Source organism: Electrophorus electricus, chromosome 7 (genome assembly GCF_041902795.1).
Source record: "Electrophorus electricus isolate QZ-2024a chromosome 7, ASM4190279v1, whole genome shotgun sequence".
In the NCBI taxonomy this organism is placed as follows: domain Eukaryota; kingdom Metazoa; phylum Chordata; class Actinopteri; order Gymnotiformes; family Gymnotidae; genus Electrophorus; species Electrophorus electricus.
Genome location: NC_137503.1, coordinates 28,346,529 through 28,373,210, shown reverse-complemented (window position 1 = coordinate 28,373,210; position 26,682 = coordinate 28,346,529). Strand labels below are relative to the sequence as shown.

General features: G+C 38.3%; 4 protein-coding genes across 12 annotated transcripts; 1 reads left to right on the top strand and 3 right to left on the bottom strand.

The window, feature by feature from the left end:
* Positions 1 to 2,711: 2,711 nt before the first annotated feature.
* LOC113568906 (zona pellucida sperm-binding protein 3-like) lies at positions 2,712 to 5,288 on the bottom strand. Its single transcript, XM_081718088.1, has 6 exons — positions 3,952 to 5,288; positions 3,761 to 3,879; positions 3,586 to 3,689; positions 3,331 to 3,508; positions 3,148 to 3,256; positions 2,712 to 3,078 (listed from the first exon to the last, which is right to left on the bottom strand). The coding sequence occupies exons 1-6, from the start codon at positions 4,504 to 4,506 to the stop codon at positions 2,935 to 2,937; spliced, it is 1,209 nt and encodes a 402-aa protein (XP_081574214.1). The 5' UTR covers positions 4,507 to 5,288; the 3' UTR covers positions 2,712 to 2,934.
* Positions 5,289 to 5,386: 98 nt separating this feature from the next.
* On the bottom strand, positions 5,387 to 10,292 carry actr10 (actin related protein 10). The gene is made up of 13 exons (XM_026997833.3): positions 10,099 to 10,292; positions 9,450 to 9,522; positions 9,268 to 9,350; positions 9,047 to 9,155; positions 8,767 to 8,874; positions 8,154 to 8,221; positions 7,946 to 8,025; positions 7,390 to 7,425; positions 7,221 to 7,300; positions 6,974 to 7,047; positions 6,612 to 6,693; positions 6,205 to 6,406; positions 5,387 to 6,118 (listed from the first exon to the last, which is right to left on the bottom strand). The coding sequence occupies exons 1-13, from the start codon at positions 10,173 to 10,175 to the stop codon at positions 5,937 to 5,939; spliced, it is 1,254 nt and encodes a 417-aa protein (XP_026853634.2). The 5' UTR covers positions 10,176 to 10,292; the 3' UTR covers positions 5,387 to 5,936.
* A 541-nt stretch (positions 10,293 to 10,833) lies between these two features.
* Positions 10,834 to 16,449, top strand: armh4 (armadillo like helical domain containing 4). Of its 8 annotated transcripts, none has more exons than XM_027033059.3 (8): positions 10,834 to 10,998; positions 11,759 to 12,911; positions 13,639 to 14,022; positions 14,460 to 14,606; positions 14,697 to 14,849; positions 15,099 to 15,130; positions 15,205 to 15,339; positions 15,506 to 16,449. In XM_027033059.3, exons 2-8 carry the CDS (start codon positions 11,846 to 11,848, stop codon positions 15,572 to 15,574), a joined length of 1,986 nt encoding a protein of 661 aa, XP_026888860.3. In that variant the 5' UTR covers positions 10,834 to 10,998; positions 11,759 to 11,845; the 3' UTR covers positions 15,575 to 16,449. The 8 variants fall into 8 exon arrangements, with proteins under 8 accessions (XP_026888860.3, XP_026888785.3, XP_026851483.3 ...); XM_027032984.3 differs by having other exon boundaries at positions 10,836 to 10,998; positions 11,802 to 12,911; positions 15,503 to 16,449; XM_026995682.3 differs by having other exon boundaries at positions 10,836 to 10,998; positions 13,639 to 13,914; positions 14,520 to 14,606; positions 15,503 to 16,449.
* Positions 16,450 to 16,544: 95 nt separating this feature from the next.
* Positions 16,545 to 23,819, bottom strand: LOC113569783 (uncharacterized). Of its 2 annotated transcripts, XM_026997808.3 has the most exons (4): positions 21,934 to 23,813; positions 20,924 to 21,047; positions 20,680 to 20,735; positions 16,545 to 20,000 (listed from the first exon to the last, which is right to left on the bottom strand). In XM_026997808.3, exons 1-4 carry the CDS (start codon positions 22,750 to 22,752, stop codon positions 19,863 to 19,865), a joined length of 1,137 nt encoding a protein of 378 aa, XP_026853609.2. In that variant the 5' UTR covers positions 22,753 to 23,813; the 3' UTR covers positions 16,545 to 19,862. The 2 variants fall into 2 exon arrangements, with proteins under 2 accessions (XP_026853609.2, XP_081574431.1); XM_081718305.1 differs by lacking the exon at positions 20,680 to 20,735 and having other exon boundaries at positions 21,934 to 23,819.
* Positions 23,820 to 26,682: the final 2,863 nt, after the last annotated feature.

The window sequence follows — 26,682 nt, the reverse complement described above, 5'->3', positions numbered from 1 at the left end:
GGACACTCCAGCCTGTAACTGTTCTTCAAACACTGTTGTAATGTCACTGATAGCTTCCAGTTAATTGGCTTTATGTGCCCTGTAGTCTGTTTTTAGGAGTTATTTGTACAGGAGCACAATTCTTAATGCTATGTCAGTTTTGCCCTTTGCCCAAAGGTTTCTGGGTACTCTTTTCAGTTCTTCCTCAAAATTAACCTTTGTGAAACACTCCTGAATTTTCATCCTCCTTTGGGCTATCATGGCATTTGATGCCAACAATGGCATTTGATGAAACATGAATGTTTGCAGAAAAAACAAGACTAGCCATGTAGTGTCAACACAAGTTGCTCAGCTATCCCTGTAAGTCAGGGGATAGGCCATATGGGGTGTTTGATTTACCCGATAGCCTCAATGCCAGGAAATTACCACCAGTGCATGACATCCAATTCAGTTGGTTGGTTGCGAGTAGCTTCAAATTTCACAGTGATTAGGTGGACTGAGTGGTGCTTTCACTCAAGATGATGCTTTAGAAATCCTGTGATAAAGATGCTAAGTGCTCCACATGGTGGAAACAAGGAATCAAACCTTCAGTCCTCTGATCCCTACTCTGACATGTTATCCCTTGCAGCTCTGGCCCACAAGTGATGTCTGTATCCAATAAATTCTTTTTTCTGTCGAAAAGAATAAACTGTAGCCCAGAAGGCTGTCCTCCCTGACGCAGCTGACTTAAAAGGCTGGTGTGATAGTTTCAAACAGCCTTCATGTAGAATACTATCCACTATACAATTATGGCACTGCTCTTCCAATGAACTTCCCATGTTGTTTCAATACATACATTTTTCACATTTCCCAGCTTTGTTTCCTCTTCAAAGACACTACCTAATGATAACACTTTAGTGGCCAAGTCTTATCAATTTCTAGATTATACAAGTTTGTAAAAAGTCTCACAGAGCCACATCCCATATGTGGCCAATCAGGCTGAAATTCTGGTAATTTGTAAGATAATCTAGAAGTCAACATCTTAGCACATTCTGAAGTATTTCTACTTTCAGCCAGCAAAAGTAGAAGTGTCATACAAGTCCTAGCCCTTAATTTTATTCAACACATGAATAGTAATGAGTAAAATGGCTAGTCCTTGATACACAAAACAAACATGACTTTGAAGCTTATTCTAAATGAAGTGTGTGTAGGGCAGTATGTGAAGGTTATGGTTTGGCACAGGATATTTGCCTGTGTATAATTACATTTACACAACCATTAAGATGATCAAACTACTAACCCATGCATTTATAAAAAAGTTACAAGTGTTAGCAGACCCTATAAGAATATGCTTTACTAGGCTCCTCAGTACAATTAATCCTCATTATTTCCTGTCACCCAATCAGCTATAGCAATAAAACATGCTATACAGCATGTTCCACAGAACCAATTAAAATTTGAAAGCAATCATGCCTTCTCTGTCACTAGGCCAAAAAGTCTTTCCCAGGAGTGAGGTTGAGATGAGTTTTAAATGGCAAATGTAGAAATATTAACACTTATAGCAGTATTCTTGAATTCTCATGGTTGTCCCTTATTTTTTGCCTTATACTCATGTTTGAATTCTATTCTTATGTGGCTCTAGGGGGTGTCATGAGTACTAGACCTGCATGCATCTAAACCACTAAAACAAACTATGCCACCCTCACTTCTTTCAATAGGGAATGAGGCAATCCTATTATCACCCTTCCCCACACAAGCACTTGCCCCTAAAGGACAAATGGTAACCATATGAATAGATCAAACTAAACTCTTCATCCAGTTCAATGGACTAAAATTTGTCGATAACAGCAAAAAAAAAGCACTATATAAAAATAAATCATTAAAAAAGGTCACCAATTGCATATGCGTTTACTCAATTTACACAACCCAGTTTATCATATCCAATACCCCACAATTGATTAACAATTTCACTTGGTGTACACAGTTACCATCTTATGCTGCACTGGCTCCATTAACAGCACATCATACATACAGGTGTACTGACAAAACAAAAAAAGTCTACAGCTGCTTTCCTTGACTGGTCCTGTGAGAGAAATCATTCAGTGCATTGACAATTCAACATTACCTTTGGCCAGATTCATTAACTACAATTATTTCAGTTACCAAACTGCACTAATGAAAGATTCAGTGAATAGTTCAAAGTCAGTATTATATTGAGGTTCACCTACTACTAACTCAATTTCAAAGTTTCTCACCCTCTTTGGTTTCACCCACCAGAGGGGGGGGAAAAAAAAAAAATTAAAATAAATAAATGCCTTGACCATTGCCACAGCCGAGCATGCCAACAGTAAGTCACCCTGACTAAAGTGCATTTAGATCAGATTCGCTGCTCTACAGCAATACTGCCACTTGCTGGGCCCTAGAACCCTGCTCTTCAGTGACTGCCATCCCTACCACCACAATCCACACGGTCTTAAAGCCTTCCACTATTAAAAGGATCCTACCCTCTGCACAATTTCTTTTCAAAGCCCCCCCACTTTTTTGCTGTATTTTATTAAATACTGATGCTTTTAAAAAGGTACAAGTAAACTTTAACAAAGACTTGCTTCCATTTATAAACCACTATAGCCAAGCCACAAGTTCAATCAGTGAAGACGGCTCATTGAGTCAATAGACTTTATTTCTTAAAAAAAAACAAAACCCCCCCCATCATTTTTCCAGAACAACAATAGGGCCAATAGTGGCTTCAGCTTCCCACTGCAGACCTGCAATTAAAAAAGTTAGACTCAACATCCAAAGCTGGGTGGATGACTAATGGAAAGGGCAGTGTATACCATACCTTGGACTTTTGCCAGGTCTCTACCAAACCTGTATTCACATTTTGTGTTGCAGCAATTGCATACTTGGTTGTCATCTGCAGGAAGCCAGCTAGAGAAGGGTTAGAAGAAAAAAAAAAAATAATAAAAAATAAAAAAGTTAAATTCCCCCCCCCCCTTTGGTGACGATTGGTCTCCAACTTGTGATGAAGTAATACCCATTGGTGACGAAGGAACAGGCCTTATGCTCTACATCTGTTGGGGATGAAACTGGAGTTGCCTTCAGCATACATGTGATGTAGACCTGCACATGCAAGGCTGAATTAGTAGAATTTGATCAGGCATGTACAAAGTCTGATAATGTCCAACATACAGAACCAGTGTCTTGTTGGAACTGGAATGTCTCCAAGTGAAACTGCAGTTCACCATCATGCAACCTGGGTAAGAAGCTGGAGTTGGCAATCTTTCCATCAATAAAGCACCTGATTGGGAAGGAGAATATTTGTTAAAGAAAAAGTTAGAGGAAAAATAAGAAACCACAGGGGTACTTTCCTACCCATGATTTTCAATGAAGGAATATCTAGGATCTGCTTTCATGTTATGACTTGCTGATGCCACACAGTTGTCCACAAACACACGAAGTGGTACATGGTGGAACTGGGTCACAGATGCCTCAATATTCATGACCTCTCCCAGGAAGTATACATTGGAAGGCCTCTCAAACTTCCAGTCATCTGCAAAGACAGAAGACAAGCAACTTATCTACCTGGGTGCAGCATCAGCCTAGACCAAGACCAAGATCTATACAAACCAGTCATGAGTCTCAAAGAGAAGACCAGGAAGTCCTCTGCCACTTCAGTAGATGCATAAGGCATCCAAGTTGGTTGCAGTGCATTGCTGCTCACATTATGTTTCCTACAAATTTATAAATATTTTTAAGACAATGTATATAATGTCATAAGAAGTAAAACCTCAACACTACTCACCTAACATAGTGACATTCAATACCAACAGCAGCACCACGCATGCGAATGATGGGCAGCCCAGATATAGTTAGAGGTTTGTAGACAAGGCTAAAGGTATACACCAGTGCATCCTCAGTCAGCTAGAATAAGAACAATGAGGTAAGCCAAAAAGCCACTTTATATTCAGCCACACCATATTAATCAAGTCTTACCCGTGTCATACTATTACAGCCCTGCAGTGCTGAGTGAAAGACCAGCACTCCTGCAGCAGGGTCCTCTGCTGTAACAGCACAGCCACCCAAAGTAATAGATGATGGGTCAACCCATTGGCCAGTGCCAAAGAAGTCTCTCTTCACTTCTACCTGCACTGCATTCTCACCACATTTAACTGCTATGCTCTGGGCTGCTCTTGGCTGCTCTTGCAACTCAGAGTGCACCAGTGGATGTTTTGGTTCTCCTTGCACAGTAGGAAACTTCCAGGGTAACTTTGTATCATTATCCTTTACCTTTGGGCTTGGCTGGACAACAGGTTGGGTATCTGCTGCAACATTTGGCACTGGTATTGGCTCCTGTGTTGGGAGCAAATGCACTGTTTGAGGGTATGCCCGTGGAAGGTACATAGGGTACTGAACAGGCTTCAAGAAGTCCTTAAACTGATGATTTGGTATCAGTGCATGGGGCCAAAAGCCTACTGGAGCTTGTGCCTCACAAAAGTAACTGACTACAAACAGCACCAAAAGCCTAAGAGCATCTTGCTTAAACGCCATTGCTACAATAACCTCAATGCAACCACAGTACTACTGGGTAACTGGTCTTCCCATATACAGAGCACAATAATCTAACTCCTCCCCTCTCATTATGAAATTGATTTCTGGACCTGTTATATTGGGAACAAGCAGACATCAGGTTTATATGGATCAGTAATTACCTCAGTAATTTATTGGCAAATACATACGTATACTATTATTGTTGCACTATAAAACTGACAACAGTCATTAAAATACATTTGTTTGACTTAAACCTATAATTTAGCCCAAGATGATAACATTTGCCAGAAAGGAAGCTGCAGTTAAAAGATACTTCCAATGAAGGAATCAGTGTATGTAACCTTTTTCTTTAGTGTTCCAATTGTGAGTTTTTAGTTGTGGTTCATCAAGTCAATGTGACTGCAAACTCATGTCATCTAAGAAGCTGATAAGTAAATGAGGGCCTAGATTCCTGTGTTTAACCAAATTATAATTTGGATATTGTCAGAAAGATGCAGAAACACATAGCTAATTGAAGACATATTATGCATTGTTTTTAGAGCAATAAACCTGAATCTTCTTTTAAAATATTCATACCTTTAGATACATTTAAATAGTAATAGCTGTTTTTTTCCTAGGAACTCTATCACCCTATCACTCTCTACTGGTTAAATATTAGGAATAGACCCTTAAGGTAACTACATATTATATTTGTAGTTGTTTGTAGAATAAACATAATACAGAACTGCTACTCACCATTAAGATACTTATAGCTATACATTTAATAAAAATAATCCCAAAGATTCTGATCATTTTTTTTGTTTAAAAATATTACCCACCCCAAATGATTTAAGATTTACTCTACAATACTGATTTCACTACATACAAGACAGGAAATGTCTTTTCTGGTATCATCATAGTGACTTTAATTTTATACATAAATAAGCAAGCAACTTATTAAAAACTTGCAACAACACAAAAGCACTGAAAATACACAAACAATGGAAAACCTAGGTTATATAATTATATAATATATATAATAAAACCTAGATTTTTATTCCCAACTATTTACTGTATTAGTGTCACTGTAGAGGCATGGAGCAGCTGTATACGCTAAGTAAGAAACTGTTCAAACTGTTTATATAGGTTATGTTCACTTTGCCAATTTAATATAATCTGTCAATTTACATGAAATGCTGTTGTGATCAGTGTGCTCTCTGAGGTTACTGGGTTTACTGTAATAGTAATTGCCCCTAGTGGTTCTTAAATTGGTGTTCGAGTTTGGGTAAAAGCTACTCACAAAAACCACAAATACAACAACCATATGTAACCATTTTTTTTAGAGAGTCAAAATCTCAACAGGTTAGCTCAGATGCACAGGCTTTGAAGCTATAACACACTATGCCCCCTGCCCAAAAAAAAATAAGCCGACGAGAGATGACACTTGTGGCTCATTTCTCAGTGGAGAAGGCTCTCTTCATGAGTGGTGGAGGTGTTCTTCCAGCATCATAAACTGGCTCAGGTGGGGGGCTGCTAAGACAGCACCAGTCAGGAATGCGGCCTGTCTGATTGTAATAGTCTCTGGACACAGACCGACTTCCCAAGATATCCTGCAATGCTCCAAATATAGCCCCTGCACAGGCAGATACAGAATACCTTTTAAAAACAGAAATGACCTATATCCTTCTAAATGTTAGAAGAGCAAATCTTCTCTCTCACCTCCCAGCCAGGCAGTGCAGTTGGGCTTTGCTGGTGGGCTGTGGATGCGGAAGCTCTTGGTGGCTAGAGCATCACGGTATTTGGCCTTCTCCACAAGCAAGCGGATCTCCGCTAGAAGGCGATGAAGAAAGCCAGGCAGCATTGCTGTGCCACCAATTACCACCAAGTTCTCAGACAGAACCTTTCGCGTGTCAATGGGGCACTGATGAGGAACAGGCACATTAACAGAACAACAACATTTTAGTGACTAATACTAAAACAACACGATTGGTTAAAAGAATATTAAGTAGTTCCAATTTCATAATTAGTTGCATAATGATCTGTAGCCTATAAATGGTAGTAGTAGTAATGGAGATGGTAAAATTACTAATACACCACTTCCTATTTGGCATTTTTGTAGATTTTACCTTAATCAGAGTGTCAAGCACTAAGGTAGCGATGGACTTTTCCTCATTGTCCTGTTCAAACAACATCTCAGCAACTGAGTCTCTGGAAAACAGTTCAAGTGAATTTTATTGTGAGGTTCCTATAAAGTATGCTACATCTGCCAATAGATATCCAGGGGGAAAAAACAACTACTCTTAATCAATTTAAAAATACCTGTTCATTAAAACTTTATTTTTAAAAACATAATTAAAAGTACAGAAATTAGTTTTTAAAATGCATAAATATACATTCACAAACAGAGGGTAAAAGAGATTGAGAATCTTGATTTTAAATAAACAGAGAGGTAAAATAAACACCTTTTAAAAAGTGATGACAGATTTACCTTATTGACCCCTTTATATGTAGAATCTTCTCTCCATCCAATGGATAATCAGCATCTGGCGGAGGAGAAGGTCTCTGAAAAGAAGGACAATGATTTGGATTTACATTAAAATAATAACATTTTAGCATCTATTGTTTGCCATTTAACACTTACATTAGGCAACAAAACCTATGGATAAATTGACAATCAAAAGTCTTCATACAAACATAAGTGACTGACAACATGATCATTAACTATATTTACAAACCCCTGCAAGTCCATCCAAGTTAAATTTGGACTCCTGAATTTTCAGGCCTCTCTGCAAGTCACTGACAAAGCATGTCCTAACTAAAGAAAAATAAATAGAAAACAAACATTTGGATTCTGGTTCAAGTCACAGTATGTATGTCATTTTGACTAATCTTGTTAAAGCTTACCTTTGATATCCTCCACAACCTCCTCTGGAATGGAGCCTGAAGAAAAAAAGATGTGAATAGTGCAAGATACCCTGTCTATCCTTATCCTGGCAAACCTACACTAGAGATCTGCCTGCTGTTCTAGTCCTCCTAACAGCATTTTTACAGTGCTACCATGAAAGCTAAGCATAATGTTCCATGACAACCTTGACAATGTTCTTATATTTTTCATATATGAGGCAAAAGGGAAAAGTAGAAGGAATCTAAAAGGCTGTTTATTGTGGAAATAACCAAATTCCTTCACACATCAGCAGCAAGGTGACTGACTTGACCAAGTTGATTTTTTCATAACAGAACCAGAAAAGAAAAAACATTAAGCCATCAGTGATTGATAATTCAAGGGAGCATAACTCACTGAAATTTGATATATCCCTATGATATGACTTTGACACATACCAATTATGCACAGAGAAAATAGATATAATAAAAAATGACCAAAAAAGTCATGTACAAGACTTCATCTACAACACTTCCTCTTTTCATGAGCTGGTGGCTTGTGACTATAGTAAACCCTTACCAATGACAGTTGGTAAACTATGGCCAGTGCCTGAGTCTGTATCCACTGTGCACTGTTCTTTCAGCAGAATTTCCAATTCCCTGTACAGCAGAGGGGAAAATAATGTATGACCATCTAAATATCTTTGGTAAGTATACCCTGACATGGCAATACTGCACCTTAAAATAAGTCTGTTTACGTAAGGGCACTTTAACAACAGGCTACTTACTTGTGAATGGCTTTTCCACCCAATGGCAAAGCCTCCCATGCAGACAGGATTGGAATACCCTCATAAACCTAGAAACTATTAAGGCAAAATCATTCTATCGTTACTTAATTAGAACAATCATCATCATGCTTCATTTATATGGCACCTTTCTATCGCTCAAGATCAATTTACAAAGTATGTTAAAAACAAACACAAAAACTATGAACAACTACTATTGCATCCCATTTCATTCCATAGACCGATACTTTGACTACCTCCATGTTTTCTTACAATGTATATTAAATATTTTAGCAGGGGCTGCATTGGCACTTGACATATGTTACTGCAATAATGAAAACTAATCTCCAGAGATTCCTGATTAGCAATTTTGCACCAAAAAGCACATGCACTGCTTAATTGCTGTATTGACCAATTTAAACTGTATTGTTTGCAAATATTTTTTCCAAAACTCCCACTAGGTGACCTTCCTTATAAATGAACTGAACATGTACATGAAAAATATTGTGGCATTAAATAGTTGTAGTACTTATGCACTGTTTTGGTAGTTCTACTCTCCTAAAATACTCCTTACATATTGGGGCCCATGTCACTGCAAGACATGCAAAAAGGATACTGGCAGCACCAATGTTTCTGTGTATCCACAGTCCATCACGAGTGCTGAGTTGACGCCCAAAGCCATGATGGTCATTAGATGACTGGGAGCGAACAGGACTGATGGAACCTACAAATGTTTAAAAAAACTACAAACGTTATACTTCTACAAGGAGCAACAATGCATACTCTTTTTCAGCCCTCTATGAAAAGTTAATGTATAGAAACAATGGGAGCTAAAACAATTCCATTGTGAAACCCTACAAATGACTTACTGCACTCCAGAGAACAAAAACTGTTACCTCAAAGTGTTTAAAAAAGACCTTGGACAGCATTTCTCTGAAGTGTGAAGGGCAGAGGATAGATTCAATGATAACCACTCTTCTATCACGTGGATTCACAAGTAAGTGCCTGTGGGTGCATAGAACCCCCAAAACTATTTCAACACAATACCATTATATCTTCAGCAGAACAGGCATATATTAATACAACACATTTAAGTACCAGGGCATGTATCTCTTACCTGAAGTACAATGTGTGAATGAACTCCTTCAGGTTTGCATACAGCTCCTCTGTATTTATATTGTACTGCACAACTTTAATGGGCTGAAATAATGCAAGTCATATTAACCTAGTAAATCAAAAATAAGCTTTTCAGACATCTCTTGATTAGTGATCTCACAGAATATTTAATGTCTAACTCACTTTTTGGAGTCCATGGCGCTGGATCTCACTAGGGATGATAAATCTGGGCCCAGTCTCACCAGCAAAGCCACATCTGTGGATTAGAAACAAAGGTTTACCTGACCCCACCCATACACACACAAAAAATCCTGCAAATTCATGCTTGAAAGAAATATGGCGCCCGTGACTGAGCCACAAACTCAAACTACTTGACATATTTTTATGCAGTCTTAGAAATTGGCGCATTTAATTTCATTTCACATTGTACCTCGAATGCACACGTGAAATCTCATTTCACTTGAGGATGTAGCTAACGTTAAATGCTTTAAGAATGTAACTATTTTATATATTACACAAAGTACATCATAGTGGTAAATTAATGTGTTAACCTAACTCTGAAGCCACACCTGTGCAGTGGCATCTAACAATACGAATTCACCAGTTTCTGAAGTTTCCATTATTTTGTCAGTTAGTCCTACAAAAGTAGTTACATTAATAAATACTACACTACACTACACTACACCACACTACACTAACAAACCGACAGAAGTCATTCACATCTAACGTATCTTACAAAGTGAATGTGAGCCAAAAAAAAATCGCAGGCTAACAGCTAACACTCGTTAGCAATTTAGCTAGCTAGCTAGTCAATTAATAACAAATAACTCACTTTGTATATGCTGCTCCTAAGTCAATAACCACAGCTGTTTTCTCTCCTCCGCTCCCCAGTACTTCAAACAAGGGCATTTTAAATGAACAAAAAATAACTAGCTTAGGACAAAGATGCTTCACGACCAAAGCAATAAGATACAGAAACGAGAGATCTAGCTAGTATGAACGACTAACGGGGTGGGTTGACATTGCAACCCTAGATATTTCCTGTTTAAAAAATAAGAACTAAACTGACGTTAATTAAATGCTTGTTGATATATCAAGATATTTTTGATTCTTTTTTAAGTAAATATTTGTATCCATCTTTTACACTTCTACCAATATTTTATTATTTACGAAAATGAGGCCGTCAAAAAGGCAATATATAAGACAGCATAGCAAGTTGTTTCTGCTGATTTGAGACCAGTTATAATATTTTCCTCATTTTATTACTTCTGGTAGGATTTTGGCAGTTGGCCTGAACTGAAATCTTTTGGACAAACTATTACTTTGTCCAAGGACGCTTGGTGGTGTTTATCATGATTTGTGCATCAATGATGACATAATAAAATTTACTCATGCCACTACAGCTTGGTATAGAAGACTATATCCAAAACGTATCAAAAATATCAAAATTAGTGTAAATGCAACCTACAACAAAATAGATTTAAGAAAACAAAAACAATAAAAGGTTTATTGACAATAGTCACAGTCAGGGTATAACGAACTTGTGCTGGAAACGTTCTGTAGTCATATGGAAGGCTGACGCGCACAGGCACGCGCCTTGTCTTGCACGGATTGCATTCGGAGCTTTGCCAGAATAACGCTGTCAATCCCGGTTATGTTATGAATGCCAGATTTGACACTGCTGTAGGGATGGTGTCGAATTGGCTGCTACAGAAATAATTTTGATCGGCAGGTAAGGACTGCAGGGTCTTAAAAATAGTAATGGAATGCTGTGCAGAACAATCAGTGTATAAATGCTCCTCGTTTATGTGGCTGTTTGTTTACAAATATGTCACTCAGATATCTTAGTCAATGATTTGACATTTTAACTTCATCTTGACGTAGCATCACAAATATGACAATTTGACTGTTGCGCCGAGATATAATCTACATGATCTCATTGATCATTAAATATCCATTTCATTGCATTTGACTGTTCGAACGAGTAAAAATGATAAGCTATACCTCAGTTGTGACAAAGCATTAAAATGCGAGCGTTGCATGAAGGAAATCTTGTGGTTTCTGCAGGAGAATTTCATGAATCTTTTAAATGCGGTTTCGGTGGTCAAACACTTTTAAGATATAATAGTTCATTATACATTTCATTATAATAGTGTTTTATAATTCAGTGAACGCCCATCCTATTTCTGTGTAGTAAGGATGCTTGTCTTGGAGAATGAATATAGGGCTATTTTTAGGGGTTGTGTGTGGAGGAGGGCACCAGCGTGCTGTGTCAGGTTCTGCATGAGATGTCTGTGTGGATGAGAAAGAAAAAGAAATACCCTACTTATCATAATGATATGTAAGAAAACAATTACTGCAGTACTATAGAATGATTTTTATGATTAATTGTGTCTTGCTTTGTGAACATTTATTCACATTTTATATATTAGAAGCAATGAAATAAGTATTTCTACAAAATCTTTTTTTTTTTTCACTTCTATTTTTCCAAGGTGTTTTCTGACACTGGATCTGACCAACTCTCTCCTTTCTTAGGAGGTTAATTCCCCCAAGGTTCATGCTCAACTGTCAGTTAAGCTATGCTGCATTGTAAAACTTTTCGAGTTCTTTTTTTGGCTGAACTCTGTCTCTCCACTTGGGGTGCCCCCTTAGGGAGCACCTCTTCGCCACAGGCAAGGAACTGTGGCAGAACCAAACAAGGATCTAAAGAAACCCCTGAACATCTTGCAGGCCATCATAATGGCAAGCTATGTATGATATCACAGATGCAACTGCATTCATCTTCACGGCTACCAGAATGGCTTGAACCCAGAGGCACAGCAGAGGTCTTACCTAGTGCAAAACAGGAAGAGGAGGATGCAGTAACAGGAGTATCAGACAGGCAGAATAGACAGGTGGGCTTAGTTAATGCAAGGGCTAAACCATATGCACAATACCAGGAAGCTTTTAATAAGTCTATTGATGAAAGCTCATCTGAGGAAAAGAACAAGAGCCCTTCATCTGCAACTATTTCTGAATCCATTGCTGCTGTGGAGCATACACTGGGGCTTGGAAATGTAAATACAATGAGAGACTTGGTTAGTTTGACCACTATATCCACTTCTGCAGCAGATCAAATCAACACACAGAAATACACTGTGCAGAATGGAAAATCTAAACTATCTCATGGGGTCAGCAATGACAGACCTGCACAGACACAAGCTGAACTGGGGCACAGTGACAATCTGAGGTCAGGAAGACTGCTTTACAACAACGCAGAGGAAGATACGGGAACCTTCCAGCCTCTGACTAGTACTCCTTTTCAAGAAATTGAAGAATGGAAGGTAAAGGGAGTTAAGAAGAACATATCTGCCAAGTTTAGTCCAAAGCACTGGGGAGGAGTTTCGACTGAACCCCCATTCTTTATTCAGTCTCCCTGGGCCATCGGTCCTGTCGTCACATCTCTAACAACATCAGGCAGTTCCAATGGACAGTCTAGAGGAGCTACAGGTGATAATGAGAGAGTAGCAGAAGAAAGCTTCTTTACAACCTCAGAGCTCCAAGATAAAGCAGTTACACCAGGATTCTTGCAGCCAGACCTGACCCTCAGTTCCAGACAGGCAGCGCTCGGAGTCACCTGGACCGAGTCACTTCATTTGCAAGGAGGTGAGCACATTATGAATTGCAATTACATTATATTATAAATGTATATGTATCTCTAATGTTTTTGTCTCTAGGACTTTTTTTTAAAATTTCAATTAACTACAATAGTAGTATGATTTTTAGATTCTTTTGTATGCTAATGCAAATGCTAACAGTCATGCCGGAGAACTTACTGCAGTATCTGCAGTAGTTCTATAGTTTATTCTGACTTCCTAAGCTTATGCAAAGAGTTTGTGAAAGTCCAATATGGAAAAAAAGGAATGAAAAGAGTGCAGAGAATGACAAAGATAGACTTTGATTATGTGCTCCACTTTGAACCACTGTGGGGACAGCCTAATTACTTTCTATTTTTGAGTCAGTTCTAGAAATAATTGAGTTACTACATAAAGATGGGTATAAGCTATTGAGCATGCTCCTGTCATATCTAAAGGCTTATGTAGCTTTAGAAGACTCGGCAGGTGATTAATCTTTGTTGTCATTTTGGTATTTCTTGAAAAACAACCCATAACAAATTGTTGAAGATTTAGATCATCAAACCTGAAATTTTGTAATGTACTCTTGCCTAGTATTTGTGTATCATATCTTTTTAAATTAGGAATCTAACAAAGCTCATCGGTTTTCTTCAGACAGATTACTAAATATTATTACCATATGATGCAAACCATTTCTAAAGTATTCATAATAAACAAAAAGCATTGTTTCCCTTTTTTTATGACCTTTGTTGAAACAGTGGAAGAAGCAAGCATCTTGCCCTTGTCACAGGAGGTGGGCCCAGAGGCAACCATGTCTTCTGAGGACCTTCCTTTGATATTTGCGCCATTCGATGATGTCACGCCCCCCAGGAGCTCAGCACTGGCATTTGAGCTGTCTGTCGCCATGGCACCAATGACAGGGATGCTTGAGGAGGGAGAGCTAGAGCAAGCAGAGTCCATGGATGCAGACCACACTCTTTCTGATGTCTCTCTCCTGGGGCCATCTGATTGGCCATCGCCGTGGCAGATGTCTGGTGCAGAGAATTCAGATACTCTCATAACGTCTCAAATTCCAATCAACAAACCCTTCTCTGAAGCTGACCTGGAGAATAGTGACAGGACAGGGAAGCTACAGAGTGAGGGTGTATAAAATGTTTTGGTGTCTAGTATGTGTTCTGCATGTACAATTAATGCTGGGCTTAATGACACAATATATCCTCATGTCATCACATAATTTTAATAGTTTGAACTGTCGTTGTGCAAGTTTGTAACACAATGTATAACCCGTTCACAATACAGTGACGTGTTAGTAACAGCCTACCTTTACCTAGGTTACTTAATTAAATAGCACATCATCCAGTCTGACATATTGCAGAGTTAGGCAGAATGTAGCTTTGCAGTAAGAGGTGACAGGCATCAACTTCAGAAAAATCCCAAAAGACATATAGTCAACACCCTGCTGCACTATAGGTACTGACATCTGAGACCTACTTCACTGGAAACAGGCTATGGCCCAATTAAAAGGAAATAGAAAAATGAAAATGTAAAAGGCATTTACAAAAATAACCGGTTCTTCTAGGTACAGATGTCATCCCGACTTCTGTGGGATCACTTCCATTCTCGTCTTCACCTTCCTCAGCCCCCACTCAGCAAATTACAGACATCGAACCAACTCGCTTACCAGAGTTAAAACCAAAGTCATGGCAGGAAGAGCTAGAATCTGAAGGTTTGTACTTACAGCATAACTACACATTCACACACACAAAAAAACATTAATAGTTAACTTGTTTATTTATTTTCTGTCATTGTGTTATAGAGGATGAGGATGAAGAGGATGAAGATGTAGATGAATCTGAGGAAGAGGAGATTGGGGAGGACATAAGTGAGGCTCCTGCCCATATAACTACACAACGTTCTTACAGCCTTATCCCCCAGCCCCCGATCTGGGGGCATCAGAACCAAGGACTTAGTGAGTCAGATACCAAAGTTACTTTTAAAAAAGCCACTAGAATTCAAAACACAGTGGGTAAAGCATGAGTGTCTAGAAGAAGAACTTAAAATACTATCAAGTCAGTGTTTAATTGTTTGTAGAGAATGGAGTCAAATACGTCTTGTATTGTGATACTTGTTTCCATTAGATTACAGCAAACATTTGTTTATTTAAATAGAAATGTTCATATTTTAATTATTTATGTTTATCTCCTTTGCATTCTTGCAGTACGCAGCTGGGTTGAACTTATCCGAGAAAAGGTAAATAGCCTCTCAAGACGTTTTATGGTAGCAGTCTAGAGCAACCTGAATGACTACTCTTCATTTTGGTGTAGGCAGGAAATGTTTCCAGTATGCTGGCACCTGTTGGCATCGGTATAGCTGGCGCACTACTTATCGTTGGTGCTCTTTATGGCATCAGGATGATCCATCGCAAGAGGCAGAGCAGCTTCAAACACCAGAGGAGAAAGGTAAATAAGAGAGGAGACAATAAAAAGCTAAATACACCTTAAAGTAGTTCCCTTCCATATTCCATATATATGATTTGTCTACATAACATTCAGCCAACATACTTGAGTTCAGCAATTGTATCTATTCACATCATTATGTGCCATGTGCATTTGTGCGCTGCAGCAGCTGAAGGAAGTGAGGAATGGACCAGACCAAGCAATGCTTTTGGCTGACAGCTCAGAGGACGAATTGTGAACCCACCCAAAATCAGCCTTTAGAAACAGATCCGTCCCCATGTTTGGCATAGAGCAGAAAGTATCATGAGGATGGAAGATCCATCCACGTTCAGGACTCAGGCTTAGCCATTTCACATTCTCAACCAAGTCCAAACAGCACATATAAAATAAGTAAGCAAGTGGCTGTTATGTGAAGTTAGCATTGCACTAACTGTCTAGCTGTATACAAATACACATATTCCTTACGATATTTAATGTATGAAGTTCACTCAGCATTTCTTCATATTTCATTTTCCTATTTGTAAATACTGAAAGCAGGAGTGAATTTAGTATAAATATCTTACTTCATTAGAAGGAAAATGGATAAATCTACATTTTTATGGGAAAGAGAAAGCACCTTTGATAACATTTTCAAAATGATTTAAATTGCATCATTCATCTGGTGAGAGACATCTGCTTCTCTCATGCCAAAATAGCCATGTTCATGTTAACATAAGCTGTGGATCATCATGAACAACCCATGTCTTGAGTTCATGTTAATGTAAGCTTTGGATCATTATGAAAATTTAAGCTGTTTTAAAGAGACAAACATCCAACACTGATGTGACATTGTACACTGCTGATCCTTCTACTTCCTCCTGAATATCTAAAAGTTAGCTACAGTAAACATATGCTCCATAAATGCAAAACAGTGTGATCAACTTTAAACAGTACATGGACCATGTTTGCTGTATGTTTTTTTTTTGCTGTTATTACAGTTAATACCTGTATGCCATTAACTAAAACATTTTGTGACAACATGCCCTCTGTATTTATAATTAAGTTGCTTGTTATTTCTGTTGTATGAAGATCAAGCTTTGTTTTACATTAAAAGACCTAGGAATCAAAAATAAATGTACTGCTAATTTGTAGTGATTTTTTAGAATTTCTTTTTCAAGCATTTCAATAAATAAAGAAATGTAGAAAAAAAATCATACTGCATCACAGAAAAAAAATCAAATAATTTATTTTTTTTCCTATTGATGTTAAATAAAAGATCTTGTGACACTTTAAATCAAACGTAAAACAGGGCTAGAGAAGCATAATAAAAATGTCATGCAAAACATCTTCCTGAACCCCTCACAAAACAAAATACATGAGAAACTACAGTTCTGCATGTTCTGCATCCATAATTAACCATCTGCATTAATAAACAATAGCTCATTTCTCTACCCCAACTCTAGTTGCTCTGGTCACCCAAGTCTGAGGTACATCCAGGCATACTGTCAGGTACCCCTTATTCCTTCAGTAATAATACTGTCTCATCAAACTCTAGAAGTAGGCGAAGGACAATTTCAAGATTTAGGTGCGAGAATTTTCCCACTTGTCAACTTGTTAAATGAAGAGCACCAAGGAATCCAAGTAAGTCCTGTTTGCTATGAAATGATCATGTTTAAATCTCATCTTTACAGAAGTATGTCGATGCAGTTAAATCAATATCCATGACAAAACACTTATTTGACAATACTAGTCAAAGAGCCATTAAATGTAGTGTGGGCCCTTGTGTCTTTTTCTTTTGTTCACAGACTTCATAGTCGATACTGATGTCCTTGCTGATGATGGACAGTCCCACAACAGCCCATTATCAATAGTTCATGTTCTCTGAGGTTGGGCACTGTGAGCTGAATTCCCCTGAGGGTGGCATCAAAATGGCTAGATGATAGTCAGAACGTTTATATCAGGATGACAGTATGATCACAGAGAAAATCCAAACAGCCCACTGTTTCCTTCTCAACAAAAGACGATTTTAAATTAGCTTAACAAAATTCAGATAACAAAACCACACACACAAATACACTCATCCACTCTCGCCTATCTTAAACTAACCCTAAACCCAGACCTGACACTGGCTACCTTTCCCCCCAAAACACATACCTCACAGTATGGCACAGTGACTCAACCCTAACTCCTGTCCATGTTGTAGCACTGTATTTGTGTGTTTGGAGTGCAGTTACTCTGATTAATACAAGCACACAATGAAGTATCTGTTGCCATATACTGGGAACATCCAGGAGGCAAACTTAAAAAAAAAAACAACCAAAAAAAAACCAAAACAACAATCAAACACACAGACATGCACATAAGTACATATACCAGCAGCATTTTGAATCAAAGTGCAACATCTTTCCATATACTTTAAATAATAAGTGGCAGAATAAATGTATATTTAATCTTCCTAAACGAAATGCAGTGTGCCACACTTCCACTCCTTCAATGAAACTGGGTTACGGTTCTGGACTTGGTTGTGAGATCAAATACTGTGATGGGTCCACTTGAGTTTAGTGTAATGTTTTTTTATTCCCCATACCCTTCATCAAATATAATGTTACTGGTAGTATTTCAGTATGCATGTGAGAAAAAAAAAACCAAAAAAAAAAAACAGATTTAGGATAACAGCACATAAAAACAGCATTTTTCCAAAGTTGCTGGGAATTTGGCTTACTAAAGGGGGTGAGAGCAAAAATTGTAGATTGGTGTACTGTTTACAGACTGTCAGGATCACAGCCAGCAAAAGGTGACACATGCTCACTCAATTCAGGAAATGTAGACAATTGTGAAACAAAATCTGTTATTGGATATCCAATGAATGCCATGAGTGTATGAATGTTTGAATCAGTCTCTGCAGAAGAATTTGATTACTCATACACCTCCTCAGAACATGTACTATTGTGTGTTAATTCAGCCTTTTCTGGTGTCGAGAGTGACTAGCTTTTCTCCATTGTTGCCTTTACTTTAATTAAAGGAGTTAGAACTGAGGTTGTGCTCACTGATGCAGTAAGAAACTTTAATCGCACTGCTGGCCAGCAGAAATGTTGTTCCTTTTTTTGATGGCAATATTTCCATTTGTCTGAAACAAGGATGGAAACATTTTTGTGTATTCACCCTAAAGTAACAACTAAGTGAATGTAGTTTTCAGCACTTGTTCCATTACTGCTTACTGCTGGCATTACATTATGCACTAGGCAAGACATGGAAGCCTATACCCTTCAGACTTGTGGTACATCACTTCTCGTATCCCACATTAAAACTGTCTAGTTACTGTGTATAAAAGGGGGAAAAAACAGAAATTACATACTAATGACATTGCTGGAAGCAACAGCTCATATTTTAGATGTGTGGTAACAAGTCGAATAAAATATGGGGAGGTGTAATTTTATTCTGCTGAGGTCTTATTATACAAGACTGTCCATGTCTGAAATACAAGGACATTCTCATAGGCATTGAGAACAGCAACTTAAGTAGAGACTCCTATGCTCTTCTTACACAATTAGAATTTCACGCAGATTTCACACATTCCCCAGCCAATTGTAAACCATCCTGAATTTTGCAAGCTTTCACTTTCTACCACTCTTTCATATATTCAGCCTGGCATCAACTCCAACAGCAAATATTTGATGCATATGGTAATAGCATTAGTCAAGTTCAAGAGCTCAGAACTTTGTTAGTGTTTCTTCTCCGATTTCTGTACCCTCTGTTTGCTCATTGTTTAGCTGTCATCATCAACTGAACTGTCCCTAGAACCATCCTCAGCACATGGTAAATTGCCTAAGGCATGGCTGGAGAATTGTCTTTTAGTTGGAGTAATCTGTTTAGTGAAATCAAGTAAAAGCTTCAGAGACTCAGGGTGATTTAGCAGGCTACACCCTCCCACTAATACACAAACCACACAGCTTCATCAATGTGCACATTACTACCACACAGTAAATACACAACTCACAGCAAACCCTCACAGCAAGCAAGCTCACATCCATGTCAGCAGACTACATAAAGAACAAAGCTCCACTCAGCATTCAAGCCCCTAAGCCATTGTATAAGTAGACATAAAAAATATGTCTTATTACAAGCCTCAATTTAAACACAAACACTTCACCACCATCATGAGCCCAGTCCTTTACTGGGTCACGTCTTTATTTCAGCTGTTGTTCAGTTCAGCTTTTTGTATCTGCTGGATCTTTTCCATTCTGTTAAACTACTGAAACAGACTTTGTTTTTACCTTGACACAGGACTCTGAGCATAGTAGAGGCCTTTTACACTTGTGGGGTTTTAAACACCTTCTTCTTTTATCATCATCATCATCATCATCACCCCCCCCCCCCCCCCCCCCCCCCCCCCGTCTCTCAGAGATATATATATAGTCCTTCAGTTTGCTTGACCAGCAAAGACAAATGTGGCCTTGAGTATCTGAGCCCCAGGGCTACAGAATTTGTGAAGTCTGCTGTTAACTGTTAGCCTGTTGAAGGAAAACAACATCTGACAGGGACAGAGCTTAGCGTAGCCACAGCTTGAGCCGCAAAGCATCCACGCCGTTGAGATAATATCTGAAGAGCCGCTTGTCCCTCACAAAACCCAAGTTCTCATACAGCTTCAGGGCAGATTTGTTTGTGATCTCTGTCTCCAGCACCACCTTGTACAAACACAGAAATACAGACAATGCAAATGGTTGGAGAGAGAATTCTAAAGGAGAATAAATAATATCTTGATTAGAAAGTATAAATAAGCTCTTAAATTACTATTACTATTTCTCGTCTTTTAGCAACCTGACTGCTTTATCCATATAAGATCATCAAGCAATGGACCCAATGCAAGAACATTTTTGTATTTTTATCTTACATTTCTTGTACTAAACTGTTAAAGAACATAAGCATGTTCATAAGAATGTAATAGAATGTGAACTGAAGTCTTATTTGTCAGTGTATATAAAACCAATGGGCATCATGGCCATGTGCAACATTATACTATGTCAGGGCTTAGTGGATCAAATAAATGAGAATGTCAGAGTAAATAGTCAAATACTACTTTCAAATGGATAATTGCAGCAAATGTACTTGATTTGTTAAGATCAAATTTATTCAAGTTAATTAAATTATCTGGCACATAGGTTTTTTTCCTTTGGGAAACAGTAGTACATGACTGTTCGTGACTGTACCTCACTCATACATTTTGTCTATACATAAAAGAAAACTAAATGGAAGAATACTGTTTAAATGTGGAAGATTCTCTTAAAGTGCTTATATGAATACTAAGTATTTCTTGCATGAGACCCAATCAGTTCATATGAGTAAGAAGAAAAGACAATAAGTCACCTCATCACAGTCTCCTTCCACCATAGCATAGATGGCTTTCTTAACAAGGTTAGTACCTACAACAAGGTAGCACAACAATGAATAAAAAAGGCCATTTTCCAAGTCGATCTGTACACTCACGCAGGACGGATTTCCCACCTCACCAAACAGCCCTCTTAAAACCCAACTCAACAGAACTCTTTATTTTAAAAAGAAATTATTTTTTTAAATAAAAGGCCAATAGCTTAAATAGTGTGACACTCACCAATGCTTTTTCGACGATGTTTGGAGTCCACGGCAAGCATGGCGATGTACCCACGCCGGAACATCTTCTTGTGCATGTCTAGCTTACACACAATAGCCCCCACACACTCCTCCTCTACCATCGCCTGTGAATCATAACACCCACACAAATGAATGCTCATTTGTGAGAACACATTACTCTGTTTAATTAGATTAAACCCATCTAAAGGATAAAAATGTTGTTTTGTTTACAGGCAGTGGTAGTTCAGTGGTTAAGCTACTTGACTTGTAATTGGAAGGTTCCTGGTTCAAGCCCCACCAATAAAAAGTTGCCACTGTTGGGCCCCTGAGCAAGACCCTTAACTCTCAATTGCTTAAGTTGTACTCACTCCTAATTGTAAGTCGCTTTGGATAAAAGTATCAGCTAAATGCCATAAATGTAAATATCACACAGTTTGGCCTATAAAAGAATGAAACCATCAGGACAAAAGAATGATGAACAGCTTTTCAAAATGCATTTGTAAAATGTTCAAGTTTGTGGACCAATGTACTCCAACAATCAAATCTTAAAAGATTACTGCTTTTCAATTTGTTATCAACCTTGGGAGAAAAATATCCTGGCATAGAGTATGATGGAAAACTGTAGATTCATGGATTTAATCAAATGTTAGCCTCTGTGTTGCAGGGTTAACATTGTTGTAGGTGTTCCAACAGTAACTGTAAACATACCCTGATTATATATAGAGTATCTAATTCAGTGTTTGCAGAAACCCTTGACACCAAACAGATCAACTCTGCTTTCATTTGCCATTCTTGGAATACTTTAGCATACCTATTAGGCCTAATTCTAATGCCTGTATGAGAGAGCTGAAAGACAAAGAAGCATTCTCCTGGATGGAACGAAACATGATATTTTAACTACATTGAACATAATAATGGTAAAACATTGCATAATTTTATAATAACATTTAGCATTTCCCCCCATATTTTAGTCAACACACAAGTGACCAGGTCTTTGACTTGACTACGTACCAGAAAGCAGAGCTGAGGCCAGTTGTGGATAAAGTACCGGTACGTATATATAGAGTAAGGCTCGGACAAATCCTTGGTTATAAGTCTCATAATGCCTGGCATTTGAAGTTCGGATTCATAACGCACATAATTAATCTCTTCACTTCGCCTCGTTTCTCTGAGGAACGAGTGGTTCAAGTCTAGTCTGGACAGCTCCTCCAATGGTACATCAGCCCCCGTTTGAGATATTACTCCAGGCCTTTCGTCAGGCCTCGGACAACATTCTGCGATCACACTTGAGTTTTTACTACCAATTTCATCTCCAATACTTGAATGGCTTGGACTGCCATCAGTTCGGGATAATTTAAGGACTCCGTGAATGCTGCTGTCACTGTTTGTGTTCATATCGTAGCAAGGAAAACGGAGCCGGTGATCTCGCTGCTCTCGGTCGTTATTATTTTGAACGCTATTTGAATTGTTCTTTGCAACTCCTATATGCTTGTCACAGTGGTCCATTACCAGTCTTAGTTCTTCAAGGCTGCCGTCCTCGTAGTTTTGCGTAAAGCCGTCCACACCAAAACAATTTAAACCGTTCACTTGCCGGTCTAACGTTGGACAGTGGGGGTGTATCTCCGAGAACAAGTACCTCTGGTTATTCTCTCGCTCTCGTTTACATTCACTGATATCTCCTTCTTTCCCAACGTTGGAAATAACCGATTCCTTCTTTATCACGCGTTTCTCCCCTTCCCCAGGTCCAGCGCATCCATCCCCGGGGAAGGGAATAATTTCGACCGGGGATGCTGGCAATGCACCGCTAGGCCCCGTCGGCACTGCAGCCATTCCACCTCATTCAGATCAGAGCTACAAGTTATAAAAGGAAACAACGGAAGCCAGTTTCTTCAAGTGAGGAGTCTTTAATCGACCCGCTTCTTCGAATAAAATAGACGCATTCCCACGTTAAAACGCAATTCAATTTGGGCTTCAGGTAAGCACCTATGAGTTCCCTGCACCACGTCTTTTCTTGCCCCTCACTGCCGTAAATTTTTGTCGATGTACTCGCCATTGTTGCTGCAAAGGAGCTTTTACGACAGTCTTTTCGCCTAGCCAATAAGCATACGAGAGAGAGAGAGAGAGAGAGAGAGAGAGAGAGAGAGAGAGAGAGAGAGAGAGAGAGAGAACACATTTTAAAGTATTTTGTTTACGGATTTAGTCATGATTTTATATACATATATTATATATGTAAATCTTGTAGTTTTATTTGTGCTTGCTCAGGTGCAATGTAAGGAAGCATAAAACAGCAGAAAAATTTCCTTAGTAAACTACTAAATGCATAATTACCGTATGTTGATTGCATTCTTTAAACTACCGAGGTTTGTCTTTCCTCCAGGAGGAATTGTGTAAAAAGCAGATTAGGCTTGTATTGGTAAAAACAAGTGCAACAGGTTTTGCTTATCTACTGCTTTAGTTTATGTTCAGGATTTAGCAATCAGAACTGACCCTGCCCAGTGCCCGGTAACATCGTTAGCCCCTTAGCCTAAGGAGGGGATTAGCACCTCCTACTAAGTGTAGGGAGAGGTCATTAGTGGAGGGTGATAACCAGGGAGCCAAGCTGAGTCTGAACTATACATACATATAGCCTGACAAGTGAAGAGGTGTGTGTGTGTGTTATTGTCAGTATGCTACCATAACGGGGCCCATACAGAGAATCAGATAAAACTAAATGTGGTGTCTCAATGCTCAGAAAGTAAAAATGACAGTGAATAACAAAACCTTCGCAAACTAAAATAGGTGGATGTTATAATACTTTATATCCTGAATTTGCATCTGTTTTTAGAAATGTTGTCACATAGGATTTTTAAGTGACAGGGCAATTACTTTTTGCATTAATTATATATTACTTATTTATAAATAAGGCTAATAAAGTTATTACACTTACAGTATGTGCAAATGTGCTTCTAAAATGTACAGTGTATGATTATTGCCTATATCTGGCCTAAGGAACATCACTCTTCAGTGTCCAGCAGTAGTCTGCCAATGCAGAGGGGATCCACTTTTCTTGGTACCACTTTTTCATATTAAACATAATGAAATGCTAGTGTGTAATCTGGATTCAGTGTGCAAATATACATAATCAGGCTTTTTGTGAGGAGTAAAACCATTGTTGACCAGTGAATCTGAAGTTTTTAATAGATTAACTAGACTGCAGTACTTCTGAAGTAGGAAAAGGGGGCAGTGTTGTTTCATTACTGGTTTTATTTAGCCAAGGAGATAAAGAATCTAGACCTCTGTGCTCAAGATATGTGAGAGTATATCCATATAAGTCACATCTATTCACCTCACCTTTTCAGACAAAGAAAAAAAAATCTGTTCTTTTCTGTTTACTTTTGAGGACCTAATAAAACACCTATGGATTTCTCTATGAACAATGAAGTTATCACAGTGTAATGTGGACATCATACTCAAGAGATGTTATTTCTGCAGGGTCTGGATTTCACAATTTAATAGTTTCACTATTTAATCCTGTTTCACATGCGCTAAAGAGAGTAGACAGGCTACTTTAATGTAGACAGGCTATAAAATGTACCAAACCCAATTGTGTTTCTTTATTTATGAACTGTTAAGATCATCTTTATGAGTTAATAAATGATGAGCATGCTGTGTCAGTCAACAGTAAAAAAGATTTCTCTCCTCATTTGTCTTTATGACATCAGTGCTTAACCTACGATCCCTGTTACCATGTGGTAACTGAGTTAGAATATGAATCCATCTTAACAATATGAATCCATAACTTCTTGTCAATGTACATATTGTCTGTTGTCTTAAGAGAGGTTCTGTCCATTCAAAAAAACTGGTCCTGTGTGTTCATGCAAATGAACTGTTTCCCAGACATTGTTTAAATTTAGTCTTGTACTAAATTGTGGTGTTAGTGGTAAATCATCACTGGAAATTATTTTTAGTTGAGGTTTAGGCTTAATATGACTCTGGGAAACTGACTGTAAGTGTGTTGCATTTTCCATCTTTACTGATGGATTCTAATTTGAATATCTGAATGGGATTCAGGGAACTGGTATAAAAAATACCATGGCAAAAGAATGAGACTATCATAGGAGATCAAACTCAACCTTAATCATTTAAAGGGAAAGCTCCTCTAGTTCTATAATAAGTCTTTCTGAAACTGTTAGGTAAATAGGTATCAGTTATGTAATTGTGGTGTGAGAATCTGGATGTCAACACATTAACATGTCCTGTGATGTTATGTTTCTTATTTAATAATGTTGTAGAATGACTGTCTTCTTTCTTCTAGTTTTTTCATGTGTATTAGTGAAGAGGTGTGTGGACTACTGAGATCTGCACAATGTTTTTTTTTGTACATTGAGAAAGGGAAGGCACCAAGTGAGCACACACATACACTTATTCTTGTGTGCAACCCACCCTTTGAAAGCTAAGCCTTTGGGCTGAGAACTCTCTGATGAGCTGGAATCAGACATGCACAATCAGTTCCCCTCTTTTAATCTCCTTTGGAGGCCTATCTATTTGAGCAGCCTCTCCTTAATTACTTTCTCTCTGACTTAGCAGGCTGTGACTGGGCATGGAGGAGAGCACTACCGTGGCATTGGGTTGTCTAGGAATCCCCCCCCCCCCTCTTCTCCCCTCAGTCATGGTTTTTCACCATTTCTCCCTCATTGGTCCTCAAAATAAACATTTTGAATGAATGACTCCAAATATTACATGCAATATAACCCCCACCCCACCAGTATGTTACCTATAATTTAAATGCTAAATTATATTAAATTATATAAAACATATTAAATTCTACATGGAATATTGAAAAAAAAAATTTTTTCTTCACAAGCATCATGGACCTAAAGACACAATTCATAAATTAGGAATGTAGATTTATGGCCTGTATTGCCCCATATGGAAAACTGTTTTGGTCTGTGAAAATAAGTGATACATAAAATAATGTATTAAGTTACAATTTTTATACTGCAGGACACAATGTAAATGAGCTCACAGTGACTCCTAAAATGTAAGCTACTCCTAGGACAGAAAGGGAACAGGTCAAAGATGCTGCCAAGTGGATTAGCAGTACTGGAAACAATACTTCTCCTCCTGGACTTTGAATGCACATTCTGTCTGTCGCCTGTGGTACTTAAGCCAGCTGCACCAGATTTTGTGCTGTACTGGAAACTGTTGTAGATCTTACTCACTGTGATCTTGCTCACGTCTTTCTTTCTTTCTTGCTACACATTTTACAGACTAAAGCTGAAGTGTTTCAGGTGGATAAGCAGTACTGTGTTAAAAACAGGCTTGTATGTGATTGTTGATGTTACTGATTTTAAACTAAATGTTGTAGTGTTCTAAATCTATGGTTGCCATTATTTATTTGATTCTAATTTTCAAAAAGAGCCATCTTCTGTATAACTATGTCTTCTATGTTTCCTGTTGTCATATTCTATTCCACCCCTTCTGCATCTCTATTTGTGTTTGTGCATTTCATGCAGAGCAACACAAAGCAGGTCCTGGAGAGGAGAGGACTTTAATTAGTTTCTGTTAAGTTAATTAAGAGGGAAAAGTTTGGGGTTGAGGTCTGAACAAAAGCAGGTCGAGCCAGTCGCAGGTGTTCTAGAATGTCTGCCAGATTCCACTGACTATATTAAAATGGCTCCCCTAGAGCCTCTCTGTAGAAATCTGCTGGAGAAGGAAAGGAGCTCTTACAGAAATCCCTCTCCTTTTAAAAGTGGTGGACTTTTGTCCCCACTTCCTGCT

Coding starts and splice junctions, on each gene's coding strand:
- LOC113568906 (XM_081718088.1), bottom strand. CDS start 4,506: ATGGCGTTTAAGCAAGATGCTCTTAGGCTTTTGGTGCTGTTTGTAGTC. Junction 3,880..3,951: donor GCTGTAATAGTATGACACGG/GTAAGACTTGAT, acceptor TTCTTATTCTAG/CTGACTGAGGATGCACTGGT. Junction 3,079..3,147: donor TCCAACAAGACACTGGTTCT/GTATGTTGGACA, acceptor TTGCATGTGCAG/GTCTACATCACATGTATGCT.
- actr10 (XM_026997833.3), bottom strand. CDS start 10,175: ATGCCCTTGTTTGAAGTACTGGGGAGCGGAGGAGAGAAAACAGCTGTG. Junction 8,222..8,766: donor CAGAAACATTGGTGCTGCCA/GTATCCTTTTTG, acceptor AATAGTTTCTAG/GTTTATGAGGGTATTCCAAT. Junction 7,301..7,389: donor GGTTGTGGAGGATATCAAAG/GTAAGCTTTAAC, acceptor ATTTTTCTTTAG/TTAGGACATGCTTTGTCAGT.
- armh4 (XM_027032984.3), top strand. CDS start 11,846: ATGCTGCATTGTAAAACTTTTCGAGTTCTTTTTTTGGCTGAACTCTGT. Junction 14,607..14,696: donor GGAAGAGCTAGAATCTGAAG/GTTTGTACTTAC, acceptor ATTGTGTTATAG/AGGATGAGGATGAAGAGGAT. Junction 15,131..15,204: donor TTGAACTTATCCGAGAAAAG/GTAAATAGCCTC, acceptor ATTTTGGTGTAG/GCAGGAAATGTTTCCAGTAT.
- LOC113569783 (XM_026997808.3), bottom strand. CDS start 22,752: ATGGCTGCAGTGCCGACGGGGCCTAGCGGTGCATTGCCAGCATCCCCG. Junction 21,048..21,933: donor GGCCTCAGCTCTGCTTTCTG/GTACGTAGTCAA, acceptor TATGATTCACAG/GCGATGGTAGAGGAGGAGTG. Junction 20,736..20,923: donor ACATCGTCGAAAAAGCATTG/GTGAGTGTCACA, acceptor ACCTTGTTGTAG/GTACTAACCTTGTTAAGAAA.